We start from the raw sequence: 16,711 nt of genomic DNA on the forward strand, positions 1-16,711 counted from the left end.
ACCAGATGTCAATCCAACTGAACTCCTATGAGGTTTTGGACCTATATATATATATATATATATATATATATATATATATATATATATATATATATATATATAGATATATAGGTAGAAATAGAAAGTAGTTTGCAGAGCGACTGTGCAGTTTCACTTTGAACTCGGCACCATTTAGCGCCGAAGTGTTTCCGAGTCTTTCCTTTGCGCTAGCCTTGCAATCACAGGAAAATGAGCCAGAAATAGCCAGCATAGCTGAAGTTCCTGCCTGCCGAGGGAAATTTGGCATGTACAGTTATTTTTCTGAATAACTCTGGAAGGAACCGGCTAATTGGCCCCATTTGTTAATTTTCTGCTCTGGGGCACACCTACTTTTCCACTACATTGAAACTGCCATTGAAATGTTTTCAGCTAAACAAAAGATAGAATCATGCACAGGAAGTGCAGACACGGAGCTGCTGCTGCTGCAGCAGCAGCACACATGCAGCAGCACACATGCAGCAACACATGCAGCAACACATGCAGCAGCACACATGCAGCAGCACACATGCATCAGCACACATGCATCAGCACACATGCAGCAGCACACATGCATCAGCACACATGCATCAGCACACATGCAGCAGCACACATGCATCAGCACACATGCAGCAACACATGCAGCAGCACACATGCAGCAACACATGCAGCAGCAACACATGCATCAGCACACATGCAGCAACACATGCAGCAGCACACATGCAGCAGCACACATGCAGCAACACATGCAGCAACACATGCAGCAGCACACATGCAGCAGCACACATGCAGCAGCACACATGCAGCAGCACACATGCAGCAACACATGCAGCAGCACACATGCAGCAACACATGCAGCAGCACACATGCAGCAACACATGCAGCAGCACACATGCAGCAGCACACATGCAGCAGCACATGCATCAGCACACATGCAGCAACACATGCAGCAGCAACACATGCAGCAGCACATATGCAGCAACACATGCAGCAGCACACATGCATCAGCACACATGCAGCAACACATGCAGCAGCACACATGCAGCAGCACACATGCAGCAGCACACATGCATCAGCACACATGCAGCAGCACACATGCATCAGCACACATGCAGCAACACATGCAGCAGCGGCAGCACACATGCAGCAACATACACACAACAACAGCACACATGCAGCAACACATGCAGCAGCAGCAACACACGTGCAGCATCACATGCAGCAGCAGCAACACATGCAGCAGCAGCATCACATGCAGCAGCAGCAACACACGTGCAGCATCACATGCAGCAGCAGCAACACATGCAGCAGCAGCAACACATGCAGCAGCAGCAACACACATGCAGCAGAGTGCAGTGTGTGATGGGAGGCGGGAAAGCTGAGCCACACTGCAACTCAGTAGCAGCTCACATGCATGTTGTGCCCTGTGGCCTCACCCCTCCACATTTAGCCCGAGTCCACTCCATCACCTGTCCTGTTGTCTTCTACCTTTAGGGAGAGATGGACCACTCACTGATCTACAAGCTGATACTAGAGCAAGTGTGACACCAAACACTGGAAGTGTCTGTTCTCCCATCTCACTTTCTCTTTCTCCATTTTTGTTGCTGTTAATGCATCTCTGGCTTTCTCATTCTCTCTCCCTCCCTCTCTCTCTGTCTCTCTGTCTCTCTGTCTACCTCTCTCTCTCTCTCTCTCTCTCTCTCTCTCTCTCTCTCTCTCTCTCTCTCTCTCTTCTCTCTCTCTATCTACCTCTGTCTCTCTCTGTCTGTCTCTCTCTGTCTACCTCTCTCTCTCTCTCTCTCTCTCTCTCTCTCTCTCTCTCTCTCTCTCTCTCTATCTACCTCTGTCTCTCTCTGTCTGTCTCTCTCTCTCTGTCTACCTCTCTCTCTCTCTGTGTCTACCTCTCTCTGTCTATCTTTCTCTGTCTCTGTCTCTGTCTCTCTCTCTCTCTCTCTCTCTCTCTCTCTCTCTCTCTCTCTCTCTCTCTCTCTCTCTCTCTCTCTCTCTCTCTCTCTCTCTCTGTGGGTCTCTCTCTCTCTCTCTCTCTGTGGGTCTCTCTCTCTCTCTTTGTCTATCTCTCTCTGTCTCTCCCTCTCTCTCTCTCTGTCTCTCTCTCTCTCTTGCTCACTCTCTCTCTGTGGGTCTCTCTCTCTCTCTTTGTCTATCTCTCTCTCTCTCTCTCTTTGTCTATCTCTCTCTCTCTCTCTCTTTGTCTCTGTCTCTCTGTCTCTCTCTCTGTCTACCTCTGTCCTTTTCTTTCTCTTCTCTTTGAAGGGTGTTTCATTAACTCTACTATAAGATGAAGAGCAAGTGGCCTCCTCCAGCCTGACATCTCTGGTTTCTCCTGGAACACACACACACACACACACACACACACACACACACACACACACACACACACACACACACACACACACACACACACACACACGGCAACAGTAGAGAGCACATACATTTGTCATTAACTGTCATGTGTTCAAACTGAAGCCTTGCTGTTGGTGAGTCTAAATACTATGAGACTTAAACACTTACAGTGTCTTGCAAGTATCTGTGTGTGTGTGTGTGTGTGTGTGTGTGTGTGTGTGTGTGTGTGTGTGTGTGTGTGTGTGTGTGTGTGTGTGTGTGCGCGTGCAAAGACGGTGATGGTTGACTTTCTCCGTCCATCTATATCTAGCTCTCTCTCTGCAGAAGGCATTACTCATTCAGGCACACATCCATTCAGAACTGCACCAAGGGGGGAAAAATCCATTTGGGCCCATTCATTCTAATGACTGTCACTTCCCCCACAAAGAGCCCAGTGTTTCAGGTGTTTGCCTATTCATCATGGCCCTGATTCACTACTGATTTGCCTGAACAGCACAGCCAAAGCACTTGATCAATGAGAGTTCCCACTGTGTGCTGAAGTCCTAGGAATGACCCTGTCTCTCCTGCTCTCTCTGCCCTCTCCTGGTGCAGGGAACATGCACCGGCAACTGAAACCTTCCTGCTGCATGTTCCCAACTCTCTATACTATGTATATATACTCTCTCCCGGTGCAGGGAACATGCATCAGGAACTGAAACCTTCCTGCTACATGTTCCCAACTCTCTATACAATGTATATGTACTCTCTCCTGGTGCAGGGAACATGCATCAGGAACTGAAACCTTCCTGTTACATGTTCCCAACTCTCTATACAATGTATATGTACTCTCTCCTGGTGCAGGGAACATGCATCAGGAACTTAAACTTTCCTGCTACATGTTCAGAACCCTCTATACTGTGTATATATACTCTCTCCTGGTGCAGGGAACATGCCTCAGGAACTGAAACCTTCCTGCTACATGTTCCCAACTCTCTATACTGTGTATATATACTCTCTCCCGGTGCAGGGAACATGCATCAGGAACTGAAACCTTCCTGCTACATGTTCCCAACTCTCTATACAATGTATATGTACTCTCTCCTGGTGCAGGGAACATGCATCAGGAACTTAAACTTTCCTGCTACATGTTCAGAACTCTCTATACTGTGTATATATACTCTCTCCTGGTGCAGGGAACATGCATCAGGAACTGAAACCTTCCTGCTACATGTTCCCAACTCTCTATACTGTGTATATATACTCTCTCCCGGTGCAGGGAACATGCATCAGGAACTTAAACTTTCCTGCTACATGTTCCCAACTCTCTATACAATGTATATGTACTCTCTCCTGGTGCAGGGAACATGCATCAGGAACTTAAACTTTCCTGTTACATGTTCCCAACTCTCTATACAATGTATATGTACTCTCTCCTGGTGCAGGGAACATGCATCAGGAACTGAAACTTTCCTGCTACATGTTCCCAACTCTCTATACTGTGTAGCTTCTCCCATGCATCTCAAGTTGAATCAGCACATTCACGTAGCAGGGAGCACATTAAGTGTGATGTAAGTTTCGAAACCGCAGCTTGTAAGTGTAAGCCTGTAGAAAAAAAAAAGTTAGTCTAAGGGTGCAAAAACACTACAAGATTTATTTAATATCCAGCACCACGTAAACAACCTCAAACGGTCTTCAGTGATTGTGGAGAAAGTCAATTTCCACGGCGCCCCGATCTCGAAAAATTGGCAAGGACAACTAATTTGCTTTAAATTAGTTGGAGCAATCGGCAAGAAACCTGGAAGTGATTTTTACACCCCGAGTGTTTTTAGATGTTTAGTATGCAGCGAGTGCAAACTTCTAAATCATTAATCTGTAATTGTTGAAGGCTTTGAGATAACGTTTTTTTTCTCGGCTGTCAAACCCCCGCTCCTTTTATTCCCCCGCCCCACTTTCTCCGTCTCGCCATTTTCCATCCCTCTCATTTTCCCCCTGCACCTGCCTCCTATCTAACACCCCTCCGTCTTCCTCTTTCAGTGGGAGGAGATCAGCGGAGTGGACGAGCACTACACCCCCATCAGGACTTTCCAGGTGTGCAACGTCATGGAGTACAGTCAGAACAACTGGCTGCGCACCAACTGGATCCCTCGGCAGTCCGCCCAGAAGATCTACGTGGAGCTGAAGTTCACTCTTAGAGACTGCAACTCCATCCCGTTGGTCCTGGGCACCTGCAAGGAGACCTTCAACCTCCTCTACCTGGAGACGGACGAGGACCAGGGCAGCCGCTTCCGAGAGCACCAGTTCTCCAAGATCGACACCATCGCCGCGGACGAGAGTTTCACGCAGATGGACCTCGGGGACCGCATCCTCAAGCTCAACACGGAGGTGCGCGAGGTGGGGCCCATGTCCAAGAAGGGCTTCTACCTGGCTTTTCAGGACGTGGGCGCCTGCGTGGCGCTGGTCTCGGTGCGAGTGTACTTTAAGAAGTGCCCCTACACCGTGAGGAACCTGGCCTCCTTTCCCGATACGGTGCCCATGGACTCCCAGTCACTGGTGGAGGTCAACGGCTTGTGTGTCAATCACTCCAAGGAGGAGGAGCCTCCGCGCATGTACTGCAGTACAGAGGGGGAGTGGCTTGTGCCCATCGGGAAGTGCCTGTGCAACCCGGGATACGAGGAGAGAAACAGCGCCTGCAAAAGTAAGTGGCCTGCGTGTCATATATGTGTCGAGCCTCGTCAGCTCGGCCACCTTGGCTCGGTCCACGTTCGTCTTTCGCTCTGTTCCCCCCCCCCCCCCCTGTTCCACTCTAGAACCTCCCGTATTTAGTGTCGCCGTCCTGCTGAGGGACGCACAAGCTGCGAAAGGGAAATCTCGTCTGTCCTTGGCACCGCTCTTCTGCACGAAGAGCCGGAGCCGAGATAAATGCATTCAGGATAGTTCAGGATCGGGTAAGACGACTCTATGCCGCCCAGTGGAGCTGCTGCCTCCATGTGTGTGTGTGTGTGTGTGATGAGGTGACCAGGTCTTTGAGATAAGCTGCTGCCGGTGAACTGCTCTCCGTCACCTCATCAGCGGCGGGCAGATCACAGCCAGCGTACCGAGGACGGGCCGATAGGAGCAACAGGCAGGAGGAGTCGAGTGAAGGGTGGTGACTGGCAGGATTTTTGCGGCGTGGGCCGTGATTGTCGGTGGAGACGTGTGTGTGGGTGGGGGCGGCGTGGCGTCTGGAAGTACTCCATCTCAGCAGAGAACCCTTGATGTTTTAACGGTGTTTTTTCGGCTGTCCCTACGTCTGCCGTTTGGCTCGTCCGTCCGCCCGCTTGCTGCCGGGGTTGGGCGTCCCGTCCTACCTGGCCGCTCGCTGACAGGCGTCCACCACATGCCCGTCCGTCTCCCGGCCCCCCCTGCTAGTCGGCCCGCACTTGGCGCTGCTCCTTCTGCCGTTTCCAGATCAGATTGGTTAGCGAGCCAAAGGCGGTGTCGTGGTGGCGGGGCTCTGGCGGGGGAAAGCGAAGGCTCTTCCCCGGGCCGTGGTGTCCTAATGACCATGCCGTGCTCCTTCCCCTGACGGAGGGAGAAATGCGTCCCAGCTGTCGGATGAAACCCTTCCCTCGCCATGATAAAAAAAAAGAAAATGACGCGGGCCAGAAACAATGAGCTGTTTTTAATTTAACGCCGGTATATTGGGGAATAGGCCACGCTCGAGACTGAAGTATCCACGTGGACTTTCCGCTCAAGTCGAACGCGGACCGACTCGGAAAGTGGCGTTAAAAGGGCCTCGCACGACGACGGAGGAGACAAATGGCCGGACAGATGACGCCTGAGCGCCGAGCCGCCGCCCCGCAGCCCCTTCTCTCGCTTCCTGCGCCGGAGTCGTGTGAATGTTTGGATGTATTTGACAATCTCTTATTAGTCTCAGAGAGCTCTAATGGACTCTAATAAGGTCTTACGTTACCCTGGAGGGAGACAGCTGCACCAACAGGCCCCGCAAAGCCCCGGGCCCGGCCGGTGGGGCCCAGGGCAGAGCTCGCTCACCGGGCCCCCTGCGTTAATGGACACATGAACATGTGGGGGGGGGGGGGGGGGCCTGGTGAGCGCACAACATCACACGCCGCACACAAAGAGCCTGCAGCTTCAGCGAAGCACTCTTTATTAGCTTGAAGAGCTAATATAGATTGTCACACACACACACACACACACACACATTTATATAATGTAGTTATTTTCAGGCTGAAGCGGTTAAGCAGTCAGCCAGATGGAGTATTCCGGAGAGAACATTTGGAGGTATTTGCACACAGTGCTGTTGTTGTTTTTAAATGTTTGCTGTGACTCAGATGATGATGGAGTGCTTTCTTTAAATAATTCACGGGCTTTTATTGTAGTGATGCAGCATCTTCCGTTTCCCCTAGTCCCTGTTCTGCTAGTGTCTGGCGTTTCAGAGAGGGAAATGTGTGTGTGTGTGTGTGTGTGTGTGTGTGTGTGTGTGTGTGTGTGTGTGAGAGAGTAGATAAAATTTGTTTTGGCTTTAATAGAGTACATGTAATAGAGTACATGTAATAGAGTAAATGTAATAGAGTACATGTAATAGAGTACATGTAATGGAGTACATGTAATGGAGTGTATGTAAGAGTAAGAGTAAGGGTGTAGAGTGCAGTGCTGTTGTTTTTTGTTTTTCGTGCCCTTTCGTGTGTGTCCAAGTGGGGGAGTACCGCTGGCGCTGTGTGTGGCTGCGGCTTCTCCCCTCTCGCACCCCCCCTCCCCTCCCCTCCCCTCCCCTCCCCCCCTTCCCCTCCACCCCTGTGTGTCTGTGCTGTGTTTATCTTGTTGTCTAGTTTCACCCAGTTTATTGTAAAGCCACTTGGAAGTGTTAGAAAAGCACCATATAAGTTTAATTTATTACTATTATAGCGGCTATATAGTATGTGACCGGCTGAACGACCGGGGTTTCACTCCTACCTAAAACGACCGTGGGCGGTCAAAATGACGGCCGGTTTTTAAACTCGATGTTCTGACAAGATAAGCACCCAATTGAGATATTAATGAATTACATATCGTCACCTTCTTAAAATAATGGCCTAAGTCATATTTTGTTCAAGTTTTTCAAAAAACAGAACAAAATTACAAATTTTATTTCAGTTTATTCTGTTTTTTGAAAAACTTGGAAAAAAATACGACGTCGGCCGTTATTTTAAGAAGCTGACGATGTGTCAGTATGTCTGTTAGGACACGACTGACAGCAAAATGAACATTTTAACAACTGTAATACGATTTCTAAACAAGTTAACCTTCAGAGAGAGACATGGTCCAACTCGAGTAGCAAAACTGCAAAAGTGAAACTATTACCTGAAAAACAACACATATGTTGCTAATTTTAAAAAAATTAACGAGGCCTATAAAACATGAAATGTAAAAAAAAAACATTGAAACAGTCCCAAACAACGACTGGAATTTTAAAACTACCAGAACGACCATGAGCGGTCATTTTGACCGCTCACTCTACATTCTGTCAAGTTGAGATATTAATGCGTTACATATGTTAGTGTGTCTGTTGAGAAACGACTGACGCCAACATTACATCATTAACAACTTTTAATACTATTTGTCAACCAATCTAAAATGGCCGCTGTCCGACGCCTGTAAATCCTGCCGCGCCTCGGTGGTGGTCAGGAGGAAATGACGCAACCAGCACACGTTTTAAATAGTGACATCACGCGCAAATTACGAGCGGTCGTTTTGACCGCTCTTGGTCGTTTTAGGTAGTTCTTATAACTTGCAATCGATCTAAAACTCATTTCGATTGTGAATATATGAGCTTTTAGGAGAATTCAGGGAGCGGCAGGTCTGTATCCCCCCCCCCAAAGTTATCCAACTTTGAAACTCCCGAACGGGTTATAATGAGCGTCTCGCTCGGTATCGCCATGCCAGGCTGCGTGGGTCAGCGTGTCGTCTGTGAGCATACATATTTGTTTGTGCGCATGCGCACATGTGTGTGTGTGTGGCCAGAAATATGTGTGTGATCACAAGGATGTATTTTTAGTGGCGCCTTCGTAAGAACCGAGTTTCGTCTGGCTTCGGCAAGGGCACCATGTTTGAGCTGCAGTTATGGGTGTGTGTGTGTGTGTGTGTGTGTGTGCGCCCTACTATGTGTCATTGCGTATTTGATACATACACATTTTCCCGTGTATGTATTTTGACAGCTTGTATCAAAACATATAATTTCAGAGCTTCTTTGGGGCCAGACGTAACATATATGCAACACACACGCAACACACAATGAGTGGGGATCGCTGACTGTGATGTGAATGAGTGTGTCCGTCATCGTCTGGATTACCACATGTTTTGTGAGCTGACTTCAGCCTTTCCACGGAGCGTTTGGGTCCAGATCTAATGGCGTGGATCTGTCACTGGAACGGACTGGAGCAGGTGACGCGTCATGGCCGCCGTCAGCCCGGAATTCCTGCAGCCTTAATTTGATCATAAAACAGCAAATGAATCTCTCTCTGTCTCTCCCGCTCGCTTTCATGTGTGTGCGTGTGTGCGTGTGAGTGTGTGTGTGTGTGTGTGTGAGTCAGTGTGCGCGGCGGTGCAAGTGTGTTTGTATGTGTCTGCACATGTGTGTGTCACTAATGCTAGCAGCTGTTCTTCAGTAATTCAGAGACGGCCAGGTTTACATTCTTTTTGCATTTATCAAGACACACAATCCCCAGACTTGCTAGCTAGCTAGTGCTCGTTACAATCATAAATGTGTATACACAAAAACATAGACATGTGCACGCACAAATGGGGTGCTGGGCTATACTGGTTTGTCAAAAGCGGCGTCTGTTTTGACGTGTGCGTGTGTGTACGTGTGCATGTATGTGTGTGTGTGTGTGTGTGTTCATTTGACAATGAGATTTTTTCACTTTTAAGTAACAAATGTAAACTACTAGTAAGACACGTTAGCCCCTAGCTAACGGGTCTGACCCTTTAGCCGAGCGGTTAGTGATGTCGCCTTGTGGTGCAGTACACCTCGTATCGAATCCCGCACCGGGCAAGAAAATAACCGGTTACACTTGTTAGCTTGTGGTGGTACACAAATTAGGGTAGATTCACCAGGGGCTGTTGCTCCTTTAAGGCAGACATTCAGAAAGCTGACGTAGGCACTGCTTAGAGTTTACGGGGGAGACGTGTTTTGAGCAGCCTAGCGGTTAGCTGGATGCCACGGGAGATTGTGCTGTATCGGTGTCATTTTGTGTGGCGAGTAAACGGAATTGACTCGACTCGATCTCTCCGTCTCCTCATTCCTGCACTCCCATAAGCTCTTATAACGTTATTCATAGGTAAACATACTGCCACTAGCAATCTTCCTTACTATACCAGACGGAGAAACAACACAACAACTCACTGACTATATATTCTCTTCTGAAGTTGTTCTAAAAACCCACAATACAGAGGCAAAACGTATATTTGACATATCTCCTGCCACCGGTAGGGGCGCTAATTTAGGAAATGCTCCTATGAGTCTAATTGGAGGACTAACCACCTATGTGGTTGTACGGGTTGGAGGACTTGTTTCAACTCCACAGATGAGCAGAAGCCATTGAATTAAACACAACTGCAGTTCAGCCTCTACAATCCGCCAAACTGGGTCTAATGTTTGGAAGTCATTTCCTCAGAAGTCATTTTCAGGCTCTACTTTCCAGACATCGGCGCTAGCGCTAACGCAGATGAATTGACAATTTCATTGGGCCCAAGGTGTTTTTTCTCTCACCTGGGCGTGTTTGCTTATTTCCTGCCTCGCTATGACGTCACTGGTGGCAAAATGGGCGTGGGGGCGCAGCAGAGGGTGTGTCAGTCAACGTGAGGTGGCGTTGTGCTAGTTAGTTGATGCTAGATCCAATGGGGTGTAGGCACGGAAGTAGCCGTGATTGGCTGTTGTCTTGGCCAATAGACAGCGCGGAACTTCGAAGCGCCCTGACTTGAAACAAACGATGTGAAACAAACGATGCACACTGAAACATTTAGCTAGCTAGCTTACAGCTGACCTTAACATTGCCAGATCGAACTGTAACGATAGCTAACGTTAACGCTTGCTAACAATGGAAATTCAAAAAGAGTTTAAACCCTAACCCTAACTCTAACCTAACCAACAACCGATCACGTCTACTTCCGTGCCTACACCCCGTTGGATCTAGCATCAACTGTGCTAGTTTGGTGTCAGTCTGTGGCGTAGGCAGAAATAACAGTGTGGGCACAGAGAAAATCCGGTGGGCCTAGCCCGTCCAAGACCAATCATACTTAAAAGGTTCTGAAACACATGTTAACCAAAATAGACCATTACAACTACACTTACCTGAATGCACCACAGTTTAATCATACAAGCCTTATAGTACATCATCAGAGGTCATGTTACAGGCTCCAAGACGAACATTAACAGCATCGCATAGCCTGGCACAGTGGCCACACACACACCAGCAAAAAATGCAATTCTACACCCAATAAAAAATTTACCCAATAAACATCCTTCCATCCATCCATCCATCCATCCATCCATCCATCCATTATCCGAACCACTTATCCTGCTCTCAGGGATGCTGGAGCCTATCCCAGCAGTCATTGGGCGGCAGGCGGGGAGACCCCCTGGACAGGCCATCACAGGGCCAACACACACACACACACACACACACACACACACACACACACACACACACACACACACACACACACACACACACACACACACACACCTACGGAGAGTTTAGTACTGCCGATCCACCTGACCTACATGTGTTTGGACTGTGGGAGGAAACCGGAGCCCCCAGAGGAAACCCACACAGACACAGGGAGAACATGCAAACGCCACACAGAGGATGACCCGTACCACCCACTACCCCAGGGCTCAAACCCAGGACCTTCTCGTTGTGAGGCAACCATGCTAATCACTGCGCCACAGTGCCGGCGACAGACTACTACAGTCTGAAGTTGTGCATCAGCTTACTGTTGATGATCACAGCAGGGGATGACGGGGCTTGGTGCTGAACACTGAAATTAATTTTGTTTCTACTCCATTAGTTTCTGTCCCGTTTGTCTGTAATAGATCAGTCGTTGTGCACAGGTGGAAAGTGCTTGAAAACGCGGCCTACTGAAGTGCAGTGGTAGTGATAAGCATAACCCCTGCTCGGGCCAAAGGTTCAAGGTCCACTCTACGTGGCCATGGATTGCCTAATGTTTTATATCCGGCTCTCTCACTAAAGCCATTTAGCTGCTGCTCGCACACACACACACACACACACACACACACACACACACACACACACACACACACACACACACACACACACACACACACCCGGACGTCCATCTCTCTCAAGCAGTATGAGTACAGTGTGTACCTGTCCTCAGGTTGTATATCTCTCACCGACACTCAGTATTATTTCCAGTATGCTGTAATGATTTTAGCTTTGTAGCTCACGTTTTACAGTAAATATGGTTTAACGTCAGCCAAAAGTCCGGCCAATGTAAAACTAATGGTAACTTAAATAAGAGTTTACTTTTCTTAGTTTTGACACAAATCATTCAAAAACGCAAGCAAAATGCTACTTTTAGCGATGCACTGTCCTGTTAAACACCCGAAAAATAAGCATCTAAGTGAAATGCCCCAGCTCTTCTCATGTCGTCCTGCCTTTCCGTCTGCTGAGTTGTTCCCATTCCCGTTATCTTGCAGTGTCATTTTCTCCAAAGCACCGAGGCCGAGGGCTGCAAACTCAGAGGGCTGTCGCCTTTCCCTCTGTTCCCCTGAAGTTTTGCTCGTCATCGGTCTTAACTGCCCCGCTTTCCAGAGGAAAGAGATCCTCCACACACAGATGGGAGCACAGAGGGGGAGAGAGAGGAGTGGGCTACGAGAGAAAATTGGCAAGAGAGCCGAGGGAGAAAAGAAGAGAAGGGCACGGCATAGGAAAGGAATAGATTGCTCAGAGGATTGGGGTTAAAGCTGAGGAAAGTGAAAGAATCAGGGAAATTGAAGAGGTGAGGCAGAGGAGAAACAGGGAGTAGTACAGAGTAGAGATTGGATGGTAAGGTGGAGGAGGGAGGAGAGGTGTCTTGATTAAGATGTTCCACTTTGGAAATAATGAATTAGAGTTAGGTAGTTAAGTGTGTGTGTGTGTGTGCTCTGCTGGCTCGCCAACTTGCCGTGGTGGAGAAACTTGCGTGTGCTAATGTTCCCAAGAGCTATGCTGTCTGGAACTTGGCTCCTGGGAGGGTCACTGAAGGCAGATAGGTCAAGGGGGAAGTTGTAGATGGAGCACGGTCCAACAAAGACGTCAGCGGTGCAACTGGCAGAAAATGTCTTCAGGTCACATTGCCGGTGAAGGCGGATGAGGGCTGCAACAAAGGGTGGTCCCCAATCGTCTTGGTTATCCATGCCGTTGGACTCTGGCAACCCACTGCCAAGGACCATGTGATGGCTGCAGGCACAAGGATCAACCCATCAACATCCTGGGTCAAAACCCTGTGGTGATCAGGAAGAGGTGACGGGGGCAAGAAAGTGAAGTCTGGCAGTCCCTAGCCACAACCCGACACACAGGCGGTGGGTGTATGATCAGTCGCTAAGCCCTGGGACTAAGGCAGAGATGCTTCTTGTCTGCTGCCCCCACGACTGAGCAGCACTATTTAAGATCAACTCTGCTCACCCCAGTGGAGAGGGGGCTAGAAAAGGTGCCCTAAACATACTCTGCCTCATACCTTCTTTCTGGACCACTGCATCCAGAGGGATCACCACCATGCAGTCAGAAACAGAAATTTGCACATTTTGGAGCGTGGAACATACAAACCCTCATGAAAAATCACTCCCGCTATTGACCTGAACGGTGTACTGCCATCATCACCCGAGAGTTGAGAAGATTTTGGATTGACATTGCCGCACTCTCTGAAGCCCGATTGGCTGACAAAGGCCAGCTGTAAGAGGAGAAGGTTGGTTACCCTTCCTTCTGGAAAGGAAAAGCAGCCGAGGAGCCGAGGATCTGTGATGTGGGCTTTGCCATCAAAACCAGCCTCATTTGCTATCTTGCTGAGCTTCCTCTAAACATTAATAAATGCCTGATGACAATACGACTGACGCTTGTAAATAACCATAGCATAACTGTTGTTAATGCATACGCTCCAACACTTGAATCACAAGATGAATTAAAGGAGACCTTCTATGCCGACCTGAAAAATGCTCTCCCCAAAGACTCCAAGGAGGATAAGCTACCCCTGCTTGGAGATTTCTATGACTACTACATGACAGTATTTCAGCCAGAATACTCAGCAGTTATGGAGACGAGACGGAGTCCTTCAAGGTCCACATCGGAGTTAAACAAGGTTGTGTTGGCTGTGTCATTACCAACATCCTCCACCTCACAGGTCCCAATCTGCCTCAGGGAGTCCATATCATGTACAGAACTGATGGGAATCTTCTGGACATTAACAGATTCAGAGCTAAAGATAAAACCACCACCAAATCTATCATTGAGCAGCAGTATGCCGATGACAATGCCTTAGTGTCCCTCGTAGAAGAGGAACTACAGAGCATACTGAACACCATTGCAAAGGCATACAAGCAGCTTGGCCTGGTCATTAACATAAAAAAGAGCCATATCCTCTACTAACCCCCACCCAAAAGAAATATGCCTGTCTGCCCCCATCCATCTATGTAGACAACAGCAGACTCGAAAATGTGGAACGGTTCCCATATCTTGGCAGCCTTCTCTTCTCCAAAGCCAACATTGGTATTGAAATACACCCCCGTCTCAGTTGTGCCAGTCGTGCCTTCTCAAGAATGAGTAAAAGGGTTTTTGAAAACCACGACCTTCAGGCCAGAACAAAAATTCTGGTGTACAAAGCAGCAGTGCTGCCCACCATACTGTATGGATCGGAAAACCTGGACCACTTAAAGCAGGCTCCTGAAGGCACTCAAGGCATACCAACAGCAATGACTCAGGAAGATCCTTAAGAACAACGGGGAGGATAAGCGCACCAACTTTAGGGCCCTCGAGGAGGCCAACATGCCTACTATAACAGCCATCATTGCACAAAATCAGCTGAGACGTACTGGCCATGTCTTCTGCATGTCTGGCTCTTGCCCCCTGAACAAGTCCTTTACTCTCAACTCATGACAGGGCGCCGTGCCCCAGGAGAACAAAGTAAGCGATGTAAAGATAACATCAAGGCCCACATAAAAAAGGTTTGGCATCTACCTACCTACCACCTGGGCACAAGCAGCAAAAACCCCCCCCAAAATTCAGGGAGGCCTGGAGACTGGCTGTCCGTGAGGGTGCTGGGCGCTACAACCATGACCTCCACCGTGCTGTTGAAAACAAGCACAGACTCAGAAAGGAGTGAGTTACCAGAGAGGCCCAAACCACATCCTAAACTGCTTCTTCACATCCTTGTTCACATTACCCCAAAATATGTGGCTCTAGGATCGGCCTCTACACCCACCTGAAGACCCACAAGGACCTAGAATTTGGACAATCATACTCGACCCTGGCCTGGGCGGCACAGTGGCGCAGTGGTTAGCACGGTTGCCTCACAGCAAGAAGGTCCTGGGTTTGAGGGTTTTGAGTAGTCCAACCTTGGTGGGTCATCCTGGGTTGCCCTGTGTGGAGTTTGCATGTTCTCCCCGTGTCTGCGTGGGTTTCCTCCGGGGGCTCCGGTTTCCTCCCACAGTCTAAAGACATGTAGGTCAGGTGAATCGGCCGTACTAAATTGTCCCTAGGTATGAATTTGTGTGGGTGTGTGTGTGTTGGCGGGCCCTGTGTGATAGTCTGGCGGCCTGTCCAGGGTGTCTCCCCATCTGCCGCTCAATCACTGCTGGGATAGGCTCCAGCATCCCGACGACCGTGAGAGCAGGATAAGCAGTTCGGAAAATGGATGGATGGACACCTCGACCCTGAGTGACCACCGATGATGATGATGATGATGATGATGTGTTTGTGTGTGTGTGTGTGTGTGTGTGTTAGTTCTTGCCTCCTATTAAGATGGTCCTGTGTTTGATCCCAGGCCTTGTGTGGAGCCTATATGTTCTTGTGTTCTTGGGGTTTCCCTCTGGGTACTCTGCTTTCTTCTTACAGTCAAAAAACATTCATGCTAGGTGATTTGGAGAAGCCCAATTGCCCATCAGTTTGAATGATGTGTAAATGAGCACGTGTTTGGGCCCAGCAATAGACTGGGAACCTGTCCAAGGTGTCTCCCTGTCTTCTGTCCATATGCATATGAACCCTCTTGTATGGGCTGGTCTTGTGTTTGTCTCTACCACACCTCTAGCATAGCCAATTACGATCCCATCCAGGGCTTCCTGTCTTCTTGAATCCCTCCATAATGGTGATGTGAAGGGAAACAACGTTGATGTGGAGTGTTTAAGAGGAGGGAAACAGAATGAAAGACAAAAGGTGAGCTACAGAGAGGGAGGTAAAGAACAAATGAAGGAAGGGGTCTTCAACGCTGAGTTAATGAGACACCGTAGATGTATATAGTCCAAAGCCAGTAATTACACACTGAGAGAGAAAACAATTGACGACTATACCAGTGTGTGTGTGTGTGTGTTCTTGCATCTCTATGTTTTCTCCACAAATGGCAGCACGGTGGCCCAGTGGTTAGCGCTGTTTCCCTCACAGCAAGAAGGTCCTGGGTTCGAACCCCAGGCCGTCCCGGGTCCTTTCTGTGTGGCGTTTGCATGTTCTCCCCCGTGTGTGCGTGGGTTTCCTGCGGGCGCCCCGGTTTCCTCCCACCATCGAAAAGACATGCATGGTAGGGTTAATACTCCTGCCTGTGCCCCTGAGCAAGGCAGTGGAAAGAAGAACTGGAGTTGAAAGAAGCACTGCTCCTGCACGGTATGATGGGTTACATGCGGAGGACACATTCGTTGTGGGAATACCGTGTCGGATAAAGTGGTTTTCGGCCTTCGGATGCGTGCTGACGTCGCTGATGCGTCACCTGTGGCTGAGGCGGGAACAGGGAGGACAGAGCAAGAGAGAGACTCTGTCCCCCCGCTGGCGTCTCTGGCCCGCTGGCCCGGGCCGGGGCCATTACTACCCCAGCCAGGGAAGTCTCATTCATTCATGCTATTAAAGCCTGTTTGCTTTTCCCCCTTTATGGGGCTTCAGCTCCGGGCCGGGGGGGGGGGGGGGGCTTTGCCTGTGTGCCGGGGCCCCGGTCCTGCTGGTGTTTCAAAGCTGGGGGTAACCAGGAGCAGGAATGCAGCGTCCCCCAGCCCGCCACAACGAGGCCAAACCCAAAGAGACCAGGTCCGGGATAAAAGTGGGGAGGAGAGATAGATGGGTTGTTTATTCGGTGGCCAAGACCCCCATCGGTGGGCAGGACAAGGGCTCTGTGGACT

General features: G+C 49.2%; 1 protein-coding gene across 3 annotated transcripts in view; it reads left to right on the forward strand.

Moving 5' to 3' along the window:
* epha3 (eph receptor A3) overlaps positions 1-16,711 on the forward strand; it is a 181,859-nt gene that overhangs the window by 32,897 nt on the left and 132,251 nt on the right. For all 3 annotated transcript variants that reach the window (XM_056289268.1, XM_056289269.1, XM_056289270.1), the window contains one exon: positions 4,393-5,053. In XM_056289268.1, coding sequence (XP_056145243.1) covers positions 4,393-5,053 — 661 coding nt within the window. The remainder of the gene's footprint in view (positions 1-4,392; positions 5,054-16,711) is intronic.

This window comes from Lampris incognitus, chromosome 11, assembly GCF_029633865.1.
Source record: "Lampris incognitus isolate fLamInc1 chromosome 11, fLamInc1.hap2, whole genome shotgun sequence".
NCBI classification, from domain to species: Eukaryota; Metazoa; Chordata; class Actinopteri; order Lampriformes; family Lampridae; genus Lampris; species Lampris incognitus.